Source organism: Cyprinus carpio, chromosome B14 (genome assembly GCF_018340385.1).
Source record: "Cyprinus carpio isolate SPL01 chromosome B14, ASM1834038v1, whole genome shotgun sequence".
Lineage (NCBI taxonomy): Eukaryota > Metazoa > Chordata > Actinopteri > Cypriniformes > Cyprinidae > Cyprinus > Cyprinus carpio.
Genome location: NC_056610.1, coordinates 19,197,933 through 19,214,057, shown reverse-complemented (window position 1 = coordinate 19,214,057; position 16,125 = coordinate 19,197,933). Strand labels below are relative to the sequence as shown.

Below are 16,125 nucleotides of genomic sequence, written 5' to 3'. Positions count from 1 at the left end.
TTGTATTTTATGTGTGTGTGTGTGTATATGTGTATGTGTGTATGTATGTGTGTATATATATATATATATATATATATATATATTATATTTATTTTTTTTTTTATTTTTTTCTAAGGTTGGCTGTTTTTTTGTTTTTTTTTTTTCCTAAAGTTGGCTCAGATTCTAATTTAATTTAAGCCATTTCAGGTAAATTCATAGTTTCATGCACTTAATACATTTGGTGTTTTGTGGATTAGTTTGTTTCTTTCAGACTAGTGGGAAGAAAACATCCAAAATACATTTAAGTGTTTATTTTATTACACCATATAAATGTCTGTAAATTAAAGGCCGTTTTCTCAAAAATCTCCACATTAGTTTATTTATATATCATTCATCAAACATTTTATTCCTAAAAATATGACCATTTTATTTTCCCTTCTGGCTCTTGACATTGTTTTCTGACGGTGGAGTGATATAAAGAGATCAAAAACTCACGTTAGCAAAATTACTTTATCTAGTTTTCAGGTTTCAGATCTGGAAGTTTATGCAAATTGCTGCATATGTAATTTATATAACGCATTATTTGCATATTTAAACATTTCAGGTGGAAACTATAATACAAAACAATTGTCTTAATGTGCTGCGATCAGTTAAAAATTTTACTCACTTTGGCCATATTGACTTTACTGACTACTGACTTTATCATTAACGATATCAGTAAAGTTTTACAGATATATTGCAAAGTACATAGCATCATTTTGTCCGGCATACTGTACGTCCATCCCTCGCCGTAAAATGTTTCCCACTGTCGTAAATGTAGTAAATAGGAATCACCTGCGGTTGACGTGAAGCGTGGAGTTAGAGCATTAAATCTGCTGTATGTTTAGGTTTTATTTTTTGGTTCAAAAAAAGCTTAACAGTTACGAGCTGTAAGATCACACAGGTAGGAGGACAAGAGTGATCGATAACGACCTGCAAGGATGTTTAAAAAGTAAGCTTGAACCGTTGTCAACCTTATAAACAGTAGCTAACACAACTTAGCATTGTAATAGTAATGCAGTGTTTCATTTAACTAGTAGCTTCGCCTTCTCAGTAGAGAGAGAAGAAATGTTGCATATAAACGCTTACCAGTTATATATGGTATTGTAATTTAATATCTTCCCTTAATTCTGTAACCGAGACATCAACCTATTTAGCTAAAACTGCTAACTTGCTCTGTCACAGCTGATTTTTATGGTTCATTGAAAATTATTAATCTGTATTCCTATGTTTTTAGTGTTTTTTTTGCTAGGATATTTTTCATATTTCTAACTTGAACAGATGATAAGCAAACTGCAAAAAATACATTGATTGCAAAAGATGTGTACATTAAACATCGAAGGGCAGACACTATGTCAGTTTTTTAATTAGAAAACAATTGGTGGTAATTGTTATTCCAGACAAGTTTCTTTATTTTGCCAAAATTATTATTATTTTTTTTAACCGAGAACTGATCCTGTGTCATCTGCAGGTATTAGACATTAAATATGCTAATTCATTTCTTTCTCTTGGTCTTCATAGATTTGATGAAAAGGAAAATGTTTCTAACTGTATTCAACTGAAGACGTCTGTTATTAAGGGTATAAAGAATCAGCTGTTAGATCAGTTTCCCAAAATCGATGATTGGCTCAACCAGATACTGCCCAAAAAGGACCCTGTCAAAATTGTGAGATGGTAAGAGTTACACAATCTGGAAAGTCAGTGCTTATTGATTCGCGGTGCTAAAAGAGTAACTCATTTTACATCAGAGGTGTGATATTTTATTTACGTTTCCAGTCATGAGCATATTGAAATTCTTACGGTAAATGGAGAGCTGCTCTTCTTCAGACAGAGAGAGGGACCCTTCTACCCCACCCTCAGACTTCTACACAAATGTAAGACCGCTTTCACTTTCATCAGTAAGATGCTTTCCCTGCAGAAATAAATTGCCTCAGGTTCCAGAAAGTTGCTTGTATTATTCAAGTAACACTTACTGTTCATTTGCTTAGACTAATGCCTGGTACTCACATGTCTGTTTTCCAGATCCCTTCATTCTGCCACACCAACAAGTAGATAAAGGAGCCATCAAATTTGTTCTGAGTGGAGCCAACATCATGTGCCCAGGCCTCACATCACCAGGAGCCAAACTCTACCCTGCAGAAACAGACACAGTAGTTGTATCTTTCCAGCTGTTGTATTATATCTAGTAATATTTTCTTCTATGACAAACGAATCACAATGTTTTAATGTAAAGTATTAGTTCATATATTTTGTCAATTCCAAAAAGGACACAAAAACCACCATATTACTATTGAGATAAAAAAAAAAATTATATATAATTATTATTGTTCTGTTCATCATACAAAGGAATCGTATGCCTTTTTAAAAGCTATTTTATGAATTTTTTTTATACTTTTTTACATGAACATTTGTATTCAGCATACAAGTTTTAAACGGCAAGTAAATAATAACCATAAATCAGTGTTACATTGGTATTATTTATTTTATTAATATTTAGAATTTTTTTTTTCTTTTTCATTTTTTTTTAATAGTTCTGTTAAATGCTTTTGACAATTTGTATTATTTTGTTTGTAATTCTGTTTAGTTTTAATTTATTTTAATTTCAATTTTAGTTTTAGCAATTTTAGTGCTTCAAGTCAACATACTAATATTTATATTTTATTGTATTTCAGTTGCTGGAAACAACCTTTTAATAGTTTGAGTTAACAATAACATAACTGCCATAAATATACATTTGAGCAAACAATTAGTTGTGTAATAGTTTTGATTGGTGTGCGTTGCATATCACAGGTTGTTGTCCTTAAGTCTTTGTTTTCAGGCTATAATGGCAGAAGGGAAGCAGCATGCGCTCTGTGTGGGAGTCATGAAGATGTCTGCACATGACATGTAAGTGTTTCTATGCATCTCCCGCACTTTCAATCAACATTTGGCATTAAAATGAAAACAAAAAGTGTTTTAAATTTTTAGTTCCTCTATCTTCTAGAATACAGAATGTTTAAAGCTTGTTTTAATAAAATAATAAATAAATACATTAGATCCATATAAATCAGTCACCATCTGTTTAATTTGTGATTATACAGTTTATTGGGTCTGGAAAACTAAAATGATTAAATTGCATTTCATTTAAAAATGTTTTCTTGTCTCACTTCACTGAACAGAGAGAAAGTAAACAAGGGAATTGGAATCGAGAACGTTCACTATCTGAATGATGGACTGTGGCACATGAAGACGTATAAGTAATGACAGACGAGAGGATGTGGTGGAGTCGTTTGGACCTGTTATCACCAGGCTGCCCGTCTACTGTTTACATGAATGGACTCAACTGTGTACCACGGCAAAAGCTTTGAAAGCGACCCCATTATAATGCACAAATAAAACCTGCATTCAAGTCATTCCAAACTGAAATGGTCTCTTGCTGCATTGAGAGCTGAATAGTGTCATGGCAGCTTAAAGCCTGTTTAAGCAACAGTGGTTGTATATTGTATTTCTCTGTTTTTTCAAGACAGAATCATTTGGTATTTGTTTAGATGAAATTGCTTAATACACCACATGCCACCATATACTATGTATCATATGCAATTGTAGCCCCTATGGTTTTATAGCTTTGAATTCATTTTTTTGTTTGCACTAAAGGCAGGGAACGTACATCTCTGCCAACCAGTGAATCCAACCAGCTTGTGAAAGCTTATATCTGTGTATAATGGTGATTGAAGTCATTTTGTGAAAGACAAACTCATCTCAGCATATAATGAAAATCGAAGTAGTACTGCGTCGAAGTCTACACCTACTGGATCCTCTTGTCACTTTATTACTTTTATTCTGATGCCATTGTAAAATGCATTACATTGCTAGCTCCTGGAACTCATGCATTTATTATAGTGATTACTGTGGGAAGATATACAGAGGAAAACGTGATCAATTTATATCTGATAGAGATGTTTGGTCTGAAAGCTGGACAGTTCAGCATTGTTCTGTTTATTAGAGCAGATGATCTTAAGACTGAATGCATAGAAGATTTTGTGAAGAGCCAGGACTGTGCTAACCTCAGCTGGCTGATCAGATTCTGTGAAAACGATGATCTTAAGATTGGTTTTATTGAAGTTTTTGAACAGATACATGGTTGTTTTAATCCAACAAAGAGCAATATTTTACAAACAGCACCAAGCAAGACCTGGAAATGTCTATTAAAAAGTGGGTAGAGAAAATACTGAAAGAGAGGGAGAGGCTCAAATTGAGAATTTAAGAACCAAATATGAGACAGAAATGGATCAGCTCAAAAAGAGACTAGAGGAAGAGAAAAAAAGTGTAAATGAATTAAAAGCAACGTAAATTGGACAATGGAATTGGAAAATGAAAAGACATAACAGAACGAGTAAAACAGGATAGAAAACAAAAACGAAACACTAAAAAAACAAGAAAATCAAGAACTGGAGAAAATGAGAGACATTTTCAAGAGACTTAGAAGAGAGAATATGAAGAAAAGGAAGCTGATCTTTTTTTCTTTCAGATGAAAAGTTTGTCAAACCCAAGCAAGATGAGATTTCTACTACAGGACAGCTCTTTCAGACTAAATGACTACAAAACATATTTTTGATTGTTATTTATTAAACAAACCTAGAGTATTGTTGGAATTTTTTGAATCTGTTGAAATAATGTATTATTAGTAGTGATGAGGATTTTTTAATTTTTTGATTGTTGTTTTTTTGTTTGCTGTGTTTTATTATGTTTTTATAGTTCTTTTTTTTTTTGCCTTTACTATTACTTAAAGCAGGTGAGATCAAGCATCCTGATGTTTACTAAATAAAAATTAAGAACAATTAAAAAAAAGTCACAAACCAGTGCATAATGAAGTACATCTGAATTATAGAAACAATATTTCGATATGTAAATAAATAGACGATTTTCTATGCAAAAGTAATTTTACAATCTCAAGTATATTAATTTTTCAAACCACATTAGTTTGATATTTTTAAGGGTGATATAGACAGTTTACCAAACAGATGCCATGAGAATATTCTTTCCCCTCTATACAACATACATCCAAAATACATTTTAAAAATCATCAAAAGGTTCGTCATTTTTCATCCTAACCCCATATGTGTTGCATTCATAAATCTAGAGTCATTTTTATTCAAAATACTACCAAGTCCACAAAATTATCCTATACTGGCCCCTCACGAAACACTTATATGCAAACAATTATCCTTTTGCTTTTGCCAGAACGCATTTGTAGCAAAAAGCATAGTGTAACCCCCATAACTTACACACCAGCACCAACTTTCAGAATGCATAATCACAAATCAAGTAAATACTGCACATCACAGCTGCTTCAGCCCTGCACCCAGTTATTATCAACATCTCAATTCTGTGAGTGACAGTAACAGTTCCAATACAGAAGCCTTGAAGTCAATCAGTCATTATCAGAGTCTTTAGGAGGCAGAAATGTCAAGGAATCATGAAAATCATGTCCATACGGCCGAAGTCTGTAGACGCCGTACATCAAAACCTGCATCTGGCTCGGAGACATGCCAGCGAAGGTGATGGCCATGTCAGAACAACAGGCCTCCACGACGTCGGCTGGGTTTTGGCCCATGCTGTCAGAAATCAAGGAGCTGACGCTCTTCTTGTTAAAAAGCCCTTTGCCTTGCGCATCCTCTCCGTTTTCAGCAAACACCCCGCTGTATTTCAGACAGGTGGCGAGCTGCTTTTCTTCAGATGTCTTCCACAAGGCATGTCCTCGCTCTGGGCACCTGTCCTCATCTTTGAACATCTCTATCAGCCTCCTCATTGCTTCATAACTCAGCACGATCCCGCTGTCATACTCCACGTAATCCAGCTCTCCGGACTTTTCCGTGTGGCCAATGTAAAATGGCTGGCTTGGATCTTTATCCAACACCAAATACTTGAGGTTCTCTATAATTGCGAATGTGGTGGGCTGGGCCACGAAGAACCAGCGCAGATCTCCAGCATTCTCGTAGGCGTGTTTGATGGCTTTGCGTAGCCTAGCCCACTCGTCCTGCTCCTGTAGGTCAACCGCCTCTAGAGCTTTGGATGATTCGGACGTGTAGAAGACAGATTTGTCGCAGTGTTTGCTCCAAGTGTCATTGGCTGTCGCCCAGTGGACCAGGAGCTTGGGAGTGACCATGATGAGACAGTACACTCGAACCTGAAGGGGCAAGTCAGACATCTGAGACTCCGATAACTTCTCTAGTTCATCTTTGCTGAGAGGTTTCAGATGATGGTGGAGATGCTCATGAACTTCTGAGTGGGTTCCTGAATTAAAGTTCTCAAAGAAAGACATCACCAAGCAGAATATGCCCCCTAGGACCATGCCTTTCATAAATGAACTGCCCTCAGACATCATGCTCGACCGTAACCCTGTAATAGATCAAAAAAAGAATAAAGATTATGATTACAACAAAAATATAATGGCAGTTCGTGCTCTGAACGACATTTGTTCAGCAACAACAACAAAATCCTTTAGAGGATATCATGAGATACAACGTGCATTCCGATAAATCTACACTTTTGCTCCTGATGATAATACAAAAGCTATTTTACAAAGCAGCTAGTCAGGGTTGCTGTATACTTCTTACTCAGAAAAAGAAACGCTAAGTTTGAGAACAATCGTCTAGGTTACATTTGACTGCTATAGGTTATTTTTGATTTGAAAGAAAACTTTAAATTTTTGTAATAAGTTAAAGTTTATTATAATCAGTTAACGTTAATTAGAATCTGATACCTTTCTATAACGCAGAATATTGCTCACGTTCAGACGCCACAACGTCGCATTCAGTTCCGTATACACAACCGGAAAACAAAAAACAAAACAAAATGTAGTATCTGTTCTGGAGTCAGTTTTACATGCCCTCTATCTAATTCATTTGGACGGAATAAGATAAGAAAGCTGGTTGCAGTCCAGCGCTAGTCCTGGCTTCCAGAACACGGATCTTTAAGCGGACGTTGAATCCGCGCGAAAGGCACTGTTGGTCATTGTGTTGTTTGTTTTTGTTTTGTGTTTTTTAGGTGTGAGGTGATAGGTGATAAAAAATAGTAGATTTTCTTTTTATTTTGAATGGGGGAAGTGGGTTTTGTATTTTGTACCCCACTTTTTCTTTATTCATGCAATAAAAAGTTTTACTAATATCCCTTCAAATAAAACCAAAGAATATTACATTATAAATGTAATTTTAATTTTAGCTAAATTTCATATCCACAAGTGTAAGTACAGTAAAACCAATCCTTTATTTTTGGTTCTTGAAAAAGAAATTCGAATTTGACGATTTTTTATTCACATAATAAGAAAGCAATTAAGACAGTTTCCATTTGTAAATCCTTTAATATATTTATGTAATGTTTAGCCCATCCACCTTGCTATATGTTTATTTTGAAGGCCTATGCATATTTTTCTTTATATTCGGTTTGTGTTTTATGTTTTCAAGTGTATTATTGTAGCTGTAACTGTACTTTGACTGTTTATTGAAGTTTAATATGAAAAAAAAATTATAAAAAAAGGAAATGATTTTTGTGCTTTAAAAGTTTTACAGGGATACATACAGCAAAAGCCGGAAGCTAACAATAAATTTACTTGTCTGCCTATTAAATTGTGTTTTATTAACATCTACACCCTTCCCAGCCCTAGCTCTTACAATAATGCAAGCATAGTAATTATTGTTGTACAGTGTGACAACAATTACGCTGTATATGTGCACATGCCCAGTAGCGCTGTATGTATCCCTTCTAGCCTTAATCATTTTACAGATCGTATAACAACTTATGTTAATAGACAAAATATATATTTACAAAAAATACATATCTACAAAAAATGTATAAAAGAGAGACGAAGAATGAGAAAAAACAAGGTATGAGCAAATCAAGTAAACCGTTTTACGTGCTCTCCTGTTTTCAAGTAAATCACTAAGGAATAAATCAATTTATTAATTTAAAAAGAAAAACCGACAAATAAATAGACCTTTCATTTACTTTGTTTACACTTGTAGTTAAATGCAAGAATAAAATACATTAATAAAAGTCTTGTCAAATTGAAAAATAAACAGACAAATAAAATGTAACTTATGTTAAATATTATTTAAATATAACAATAAAACAGTCACTGCAGGGCCTCTGTCTTGCAGAGTTTAGCTCCAACCCCAATTAAAAACCTAAACCATCTAATCAAGGTCTTACGAGGTATACTAGAAACTTTAGGGCAGGTTGGAGCTACACTCTGCAGGACAGTGGCCCTCCAGGACAGAGAAGATTGCACACCCCTGGACAAAGTCTGTCGAGCCCCTGGAGAATGAAGCCACGAGAACACAGACATACTTTATTAATATAAACATTTATTTCTTCTTTAATCATATTTAGCTCATTTTAAAAGATCATCAATGTAGAAAGATGCTTTTTGGAACCAGATGGTGCGGTTACAGAATCTACCAGCAGAGGCCAGGCCGAGGGGTTAAGAAGATTTGATTGGTTAGCATGACTCCTGCATTAGGCCCTAATACCAGATGCCATTAATATCTACACCACCTGGTTCAAAATAAACGTCCGTCTCCACTGACAGTCTTTGAAAATGATCCATGTGTTCTGACAAAATATTTTCCTTGCCTTCTTTGTTCAAGGAAGTGGGCTTGTGTAATTTGTGAAGGAAGCACAAGTCTGCCACTTGCTTGTTAATATCGGTCAGTTTTTGTATTTTCCTAGTATTGTTACCAAACCTATCACCTCTTCTTGCTTTTTATAAAGACAGAGTCTTTCTCTCACACTTCATGCTAATTAAAAGCTTTATTATTTAAATAATCTTTGCTATAGCTCATACAGTATTTCCTGCCCACTGTCTCTAATGAACTCCTACTCATAAACTGGTTGAACCGGATCTCTCACAAGCTAAGTTTTAAAGCAGAATATGCGCTTACACCATTTTACATATTTACAAGATTACACATGCAATACAAAGGCTTTCTTTTTTTGTGGAAGATCAAAAGCGATAAAATACTCACGCAGCTGTCAATGGTGCATATACAACCAAATAAAGAATCTTTTGTTTCGCACCTTCCATCTCATTTCCTGAATATCTTTATCTGAATAGGTTTTTTTTTTTTCTTTGAAGGGAGAGAGAAAAATGAAATGCTGTTGCATAGGAAACCATTTAGAAGCACACTATTAAACAACAAAAAATTTTAGCACAATTTTACACATAGTAAACAAAACACAGGACAATAACTATACATACATTAGACCAGGGGTCTCCAACCCTGCTCCTGGAGAGCTACTGTCCTGCAGATTTAAGCTCCAACCCCAATCAAACACACCTGAAGCAGCTAATCAAGGTGTTCAGTGCTGCTTGATAATTACAGACAGGTGTGTTGGAGCAGGGTTGGAACTGAAGTCTGGATGGTAGCTCTCCAGGAGCAGGGTTGGAGATCCCTGCATTAGACAAAGTAACAAAATAACAACAATTAACAATGTAAAAATCAAATAGCTATGACTGGAATAGGCCTAAAATCGAATAGACTTTAATGAAGTATCCTTTAACGTGCTGAAAATATCACGCTCGCCAAAAAGGCTCAAAAGTAACAATACTGGATATTATTATTAGAAGACAAAATTCCTTTGTTCCCTGTACAGTGAGTCACTGGCCCTTTAAGAAGAGACATTTCAATCTGGGCGTGTTTTCCTGTTCCCGAAGAGAATCCAGCCCTGCTCGCATCCTACGACACGAAATTGGAGGAAAGATTATCTTGCACATTACTCAAATAATTGCTGTATAGCGGCATAATCGGCATAGATCACAAAAGGCTTTACTCAGATTTATTTTGTATCCATTTAAGAGAAAAGGGACGGAGAATCCTCTCGGGATAGACGCTTTTAACCATCCTAACCAATGACACAAATGTCACTCGGTCAAGGTCCACTCACACTCCAGATGTGCGTTTAGCGTTTATATACGTTTATTTCCGGCCAGCCTCGTTTTCTCATTCGAAATCTGTACACATTTTTGAAGGGAATCACTTTTGAATTGTGGCAGTATGGGGAATCTTCGCTTTTGGATGAGGACTTGGCTTTTTGGTATTTGATTGGGACTTTAACCATGGATTTAAGTACAGAAGTGCAGCTATATAGAGCTAAAGACTGATGGTTTTAAGAAACACTGAAGATCCGTGAGGAACCACGGGAAGAATCCTACAAACAAATTGTGCACGTGAAGGAAGAATTACATTTTTGGCAAATACGCTCCTGTATTAGTTCAACACATCAATCGGTCTTTAGTCTCAGGTTAATCATTTAGTGGACACGGTTGTGGTTTATTTCAGGTTAAGTTGACAAAAGACAATCTGCTTGTACCTTCGCTACCATGTCGGCGGTGATGATAACGCGGAAGGTTACTCGAAAATGGGAGAAATTACCTGGGAAGAACACCTTCTGCTGCGATGGACGGGTTATGATGGCTCGGCAGAAAGGAGTATTTTACCTGACCCTGTTTCTTATCGTTGGAACCTGCTCTCTGTTCTTCGCCTTTGAGTAAGTGCATGTCATTGGTGATTATTAGACATAATCTGCACTGCTAGAGACGAGATGAACTATTAGTGTGCACAGCTTCGGTACAGTGGGGGATTTGCGTTGTAGATGGCTTTTGTTTTATGCCATTGCATAAGGATGAAATAGTATCTTTAATAAGCAGTCAAAATGTATATTGCAGTCATTGTAAAGGCAACAAATGTAAAGATAAAAAGTGTGTGAAATATTGATGACCGAAGCGCTCCTGATGTTTTGAGGTAAAAACACGCCATCTCTTGTGCAAGCTGAATTTTTGGTTACTGTACGTCATGGCTGTGTTTTCATATGACAGCAAAAATGTCCGATTGAATGAATCGGTTTTTTGAGTCAGATCTTATTAATGAATTGTTTGGAGCGGTTCACAAAACCTGTCTGAACGATTCCTTTGCGAACTGAATCGCTCCCAGCAGGTCTTGAGTGAACAACTCGACTATTTAAACCGAGAAAACACGTACTTTAATATTCCTTTATGTGACAAAATATTTATACTAAATTTCACAAATTTGAAAGGTGTTAAAAATTTGATCGTATGGCAGTTTTAGCATACATACAAACCACCGTTTTATTAAGTAGGCTACCATTTTATTAACACGTGCCAAAATATGTAAATTAATTGTTTTGTTGAAATGAAAACTAAATTTAGATTATAAATTGACAATCAGAAAATTGAACTGGGCAACAATAAACAAAACAAAACCTAAAAATATATAAACATAATAAACATAAGTGACAGAGGCTAATAAACAGAAGTGTATTTGTTAGGGTACATGGCACTTTTTATTTTTATCACGTAATATGCCACGCCAAAATATCAGGAGAGTATGTGATATAAATCTGTATTTTTATATTTTTTATTTTTTTTTTTACTTTTTTTTAACTGACTCTTTGAAGCGAACTGTTCTAATGAGCCAGTTTGAGGGAATGAGTCAGGCTTTCCGTTACTTTGAAGCGAACTGTTCTAATGAGCCAGTTTGAGGGAATGAGTCAGGCTTTCCGTTACCTGTATAAGACAATAGGGTTTTATTAAGAAGACATTTTTATTTTGGGCTACAAAAATATGTAATTGGTTAGTTGTACCAAAAGTCAGGCTTTCCGTTACCTGTATAAGACAATAGGGTTTTATTAAGAAGAGCTATAAACTATAGAGCTTTAAACCAGTAGGTCACCCAACATGAACCTAAAACTATTTAGTATCTATCTATCTATCTATCTATCTATCTATCTATCTATCTATCTATCTATACGATTAAAGAAGATTTTGAACTGTGTGAGATCATTTGCCTGTAGATGGAGGCGAAAGAGCTGTGTCATCTTTGTTATTGAAACACGCTTTCACAATAGCAGATTGCTGTCCATGTTGATAAAGCTGGATGTGCTGCATATTGGATATGAGCTCTGCTGGGTGGATGTGAGCTCCCTTGTGTGGACTCTGACGTCTGTGGTCGGTGTTTCCTGAGACTTGAGTGTTGTGCCATGCTTATATCAAGGATCTTCCATTAGGCCTGTTCATCAGCGAAAGGAAACGATTCTGTCCCTAGTCAGAAACTCTGTCATGTATGGAGCTGCTGGCTCCTAGGGTTTCACTGAATGCCATGTTCATATCGCTGTTACTAATAATTAGTCCTCTTGAGGCAGACATATTAGCATAGAGACTGGGCTAAGTGCAAAAGTGTGATTCCAAATTGTTTATTACATGACAAGCTAATAGATGAATTGGGATTTATTTATTTATTTGCATTTACAATTTCAATTTGTTCTTAGATTTTACCTGCACAAACATTGTTTGTATCCAGTCATCTCTATGGACTGAACTTGCCATTGGGTTTGAAACCATTTGAAGAATGTATGAATATTTTTTTTATTATATATATATATATATATATATATATATATATATATCTATATATATATATATATATATATATATATATATATATATATATATATATATATATATATATATATATATATATATATAATATGTATATATAAAATATGTCAAACAGTCTCTTTCTAAGATTGTTTTTGGCTCTTGATAAAATTCTGGGTGTGTGACGAACACAATTATTAAATATCACCCAAGGTTATTCATATATCGTCCCTGCTGGATCTTTAGTTTCAGTGGTGCCATTTATTTTTATCTGCACTTTATGTTTTATTTAATGCATAGCATGAGATTCCAGAAGAGACAGACAGTGTTTATGGAAACACATTGATTCCAGCTATTTTGAATTTACAGGGAATTATTTTTTGAGTATTGCTGAATGCTCACACACTGTTGTGTCCTCAATATACCTCTCTGTCCATGGGGCCTGTGTCTGGACAGTTTATTCCTCTGCAGGAACAAGACTGATCAGCAGTTTCTAAAGATTTTTGTCTTTGAAGAGAATGTACCCCACCTCCCTTTCCATTCCCTAATGTGTTTTTGTTTGCTGAAAATCTCCACACTTATATTTTAATTTCTGGCTGTTAGTGTGCACAAGATTATGCAAATGGCTTTGCATTCATGTTTTTACTGTCTTTGGATATCAGATTTAGAATAATGAGCTGGTTGTGTAGGCTAGAAATTTTGTGAAAAATCTGCAGTGTGTGTGTGTGTCAAAGTAGATCGTAAAAAATAGTGCTGATCCTGCACTCACTATAGCCAAGGGTTTGGTCGCTCCACCATTGGCTGGAAGGAAGAACCACTTGCTATTGGCCTGATATCTTCAACTTAAAGGTGAAGTGAGGAATTCAGTGTAAATAAAAGAAGAAGGGTTTATTAGCATTATTTTTTAAATTCTAAAATATAATATATTGAATAAGCTTTTACTGTTTTTTTTTAGTATGTAATCTTATTTTGTTTCTATTTGTTGCCAAGGCAACATCTCCAAAAAAAAAAAAAAAAACACTGAAAAATCTCATATCCCACCATAATATGCAGAAAAACTACACCTAAGCCATTTGTAGACTGAATTCCTGAAGAGTGCAATACTGTGACACTATCAAAACAAAGTGTTCAGGAAACCTGTTTGAAAACAGACAGTTTTTGCTGTTCTGTTTGTTATGTTAGTGATGCAGACCTACACCCTTCATCTTTATAATACTTCATCTTCTTACTAAAATGGTTCTACACCAGTGAAACTGTTACATAGCTGCACTTTATGTGTTGACAGTCATCAGATTCTGTTGATTGTGTTCACCCACGCATTCTTACCTTTAGAAGTACATGCATGGATCAGGTTTCACTCTGTCTTTGTCCTGTATGTTTGTTTTATGGAATTGTTGCTCAGCAGTTACATGCCTATACATTTTATAGTGGATAGTTACTCATGTTGTTGCTGAGGAAGTGTCTAGTGTATGACTTAGTCAGTGTCACGATCTGTGTGAGAGGGCTCCCATCTGTTTCTGTCCCTCTGCAGGGGTCGTGATAAAAGAGAGGAGACTGTTTATTCTTTTGGGTTTTTTTTTTTTTGTCTCTGTGCAATGTGAGTGCAAAACTGGAGCAGTGGCAAATTTGTCTCCATGAGGGATTAGGATTCTGCTTTTTTTTGGCAGTAATACATAATTCATACATAATTGGCAAACTCTTTATGAAGAATTAACAGAGGTTGTGCAAATAATTTTCAGGCATGGCAACGTCCCGGCATTACAACTTATATCATTGTGACACAGCTGAAAGATCCTTTTGTACATTATCAGTACATATTTGTACTTTTTTTGTACTTTATACTTTACCTACACCTTTTTGTACTTTAAGCTTTTATGAGAGTCCTTTATCAGAAAGAATGTCTGCTGATGTCACACCCGGATGCAAGATTACAGTTTATTTGTTCACTTATTAATCTTTCCCCACATTATTGTTAGTGCTATTGCATGCAAATGTAATATCATCATCAAGTTTTGCAATGCAAAATTCAAATGAATGAGGTGATTATTTGCATGTTGAATTTTTTTTTCCCTTTTATTTCATTTATTCCTTAACAGTTTGACCTACTTTTTGGTTTTGATACATTTATATAACAACGTGTGTTTCTATCCTTCGAAGTATAACAAATTTCTCTCAGTATTTGGTGTATCTGTTATGGAAGCTTGTTTCTGCTTTAGAATCAAAACTTAAATAGGTAATTAAGAGCCTTCAGTGTCACATGACCCTTCAGAAATCTTCAGATTATGCTAATTTAGTGCTCAAGAAACATTTCTCATTATTATCAATGTTGAAAACCTTTTTTTCTTGCTTAATGTTTGTGGAAACAGAGATTAATTTTTTTCAGGATTCTTTGATGAATAGAAAGTTTAAAAGAAGAGCTGTTTTAAATAGAAATCTTTTGTATCATAAATATTACTGTTGTTTTATCAATTTAATGCATCCTTGCACAGTTCTTAATTTTGTTAAAAAATCTTACTGATTGCAAACGTTTGAATGGAAGTATATGAATGTGAGAGCTTATTACACATCAACACTGTATTCAGCATAGGTGACTTTTAATATAATAGTATATAATATTAACTAAAATTGTCTTCAGATTTATTTTAGACTGAACCAGGTTGTCTCAGTGAATCTATATGTTGTTTTTAAGCATTATCCATGGTTTTTCTCCCCTCATTGTCCTTTCCGGTGGCGTACCGGATGTTTGCGCCGAGCACTATCAGTAACGATAATTGTCAGGCCTACCTGCCCCCACCAGTCTCCACATAGAGACCAGCCAGACCAATGAAGCAGCTCTATTGATTTTACGAACACACAGCTAAGCCTTTTCATAGCCAGCCATAAAACTCTGCTGTTGTGCTTCATGTTGTCTTAACTGTGGAAAACAGTCCTTTTCACCTTGTTCTCTGTGGAGCAGAGTGCAGATAATGCACTAAAGACAAACTGTGAAGGCAAACACAAGGGTGGAGATGCTATAACACAGTGACGGGAGTGGCATGTAATTTGAACTAATTATTTAATTATACTAATGCCAGAATTCATGAAAAAGTGTCTTTGCAAAGCATTTGATGTCTTCTGCTGATGAAGTCAACATGAGATCAGAACTGACCCTGTGTTTCTGGTCCTGTTGTGAATTATTCATTTTTGGTAGGTTAGAGAATTAAAAAAAAAAAAAAAAAATTATTTGTAAGCTTAAATCAGAATGAAATAACTTGCACTGTTAATCATTGATAATGTTAACCAAATGGCTGTTTAGACATTGTTTTAGCAAACTCTCAAACTCTTTTGTGATCCAATTGATTTCCGCCCTACATTTTTTGCAGCTGAATATCCTGTTCCAGAGCTATGTCACATTACGGAAGTCAAATGGAAATTAATGTTGATTTTCAACAATGAATTGTTGATTATGCATACTGAGGCGCAATATTTTTTTTTGTGTTTTTGTGTTGTTCTATGGAGGAAGTTCATTGCTAATTATGGTGGTTCAATAACCTTGTGTATCAGTAGTGGCAATAACAGAATTTGTACTTTTATATTGGAGCTGCTTATCTTATGTATTGATTATGGTGAGAGAGGTCACATCCAGCATTGCATGATGGTAATGTCCGGGAAGCTTAGGGCTCTGATAGGAACTGATG

At 35.1% G+C, this 16,125-nt stretch overlaps 3 protein-coding genes across 6 annotated transcripts in view; 2 read left to right on the top strand and 1 right to left on the bottom strand.

Moving 5' to 3' along the window:
* The first annotated feature begins 781 nt into the window (after nt 1-781).
* Nucleotides 782-3,410, top strand: LOC109102240 (MCTS1 re-initiation and release factor). Its single transcript, XM_019115569.2, has 6 exons — nt 782-970; nt 1,540-1,692; nt 1,795-1,892; nt 2,041-2,174; nt 2,837-2,904; nt 3,177-3,410. Exons 1-6 carry the CDS (start codon nt 960-962, stop codon nt 3,256-3,258), a joined length of 546 nt encoding a protein of 181 aa, XP_018971114.2. The 5' UTR covers nt 782-959; the 3' UTR covers nt 3,259-3,410.
* Nucleotides 3,411-4,933: 1,523 nt separating this feature from the next.
* LOC109068214 (C1GALT1-specific chaperone 1-like) lies at nt 4,934-9,313 on the bottom strand. Of its 3 annotated transcripts, none has more exons than XM_042738399.1 (2): nt 9,254-9,313; nt 4,934-6,396 (listed from the first exon to the last, which is right to left on the bottom strand). In XM_042738399.1, exon 2 carries the CDS (start codon nt 6,380-6,382, stop codon nt 5,429-5,431), a length of 954 nt encoding a protein of 317 aa, XP_042594333.1. In that variant the 5' UTR covers nt 6,383-6,396; nt 9,254-9,313; the 3' UTR covers nt 4,934-5,428. The 3 variants fall into 3 exon arrangements, with proteins under 3 accessions (XP_042594333.1, XP_042594332.1, XP_018940612.1); XM_042738398.1 differs by lacking the exon at nt 9,254-9,313 and adding an exon at nt 6,788-6,998; XM_019085067.2 differs by lacking the exon at nt 9,254-9,313 and adding an exon at nt 6,761-6,997.
* Nucleotides 9,314-9,414: 101 nt separating this feature from the next.
* LOC109077129 (palmitoyltransferase ZDHHC9-like) overlaps nt 9,415-16,125 on the top strand; it is a 25,024-nt gene continuing 18,313 nt past the window's right edge. The window contains exon 1 of one of the 2 annotated variants that reach the window (XM_042738396.1): nt 9,415-9,750. Coding sequence is in view for 1 of the 2 variants with exons in the window: in XM_042738395.1 (XP_042594329.1) it covers nt 10,376-10,542 (167 nt within the window). In the remaining variant the exon portion in view is untranslated. Of the gene's footprint in view, nt 10,543-16,125 lie in introns of both variants that reach the window. The other variant, XM_042738395.1, reaches the window with a different exon arrangement.

Coding starts and splice junctions, on each gene's coding strand:
- LOC109102240 (XM_019115569.2), top strand. Junction 1,693..1,794: donor CCTGTCAAAATTGTGAGATG/GTAAGAGTTACA, acceptor TTACGTTTCCAG/TCATGAGCATATTGAAATTC. Junction 2,175..2,836: donor CAGAAACAGACACAGTAGTT/GTATCTTTCCAG, acceptor CTTTGTTTTCAG/GCTATAATGGCAGAAGGGAA.
- LOC109068214 (XM_042738399.1), bottom strand. CDS start 6,382: ATGATGTCTGAGGGCAGTTCATTTATGAAAGGCATGGTCCTAGGGGGC.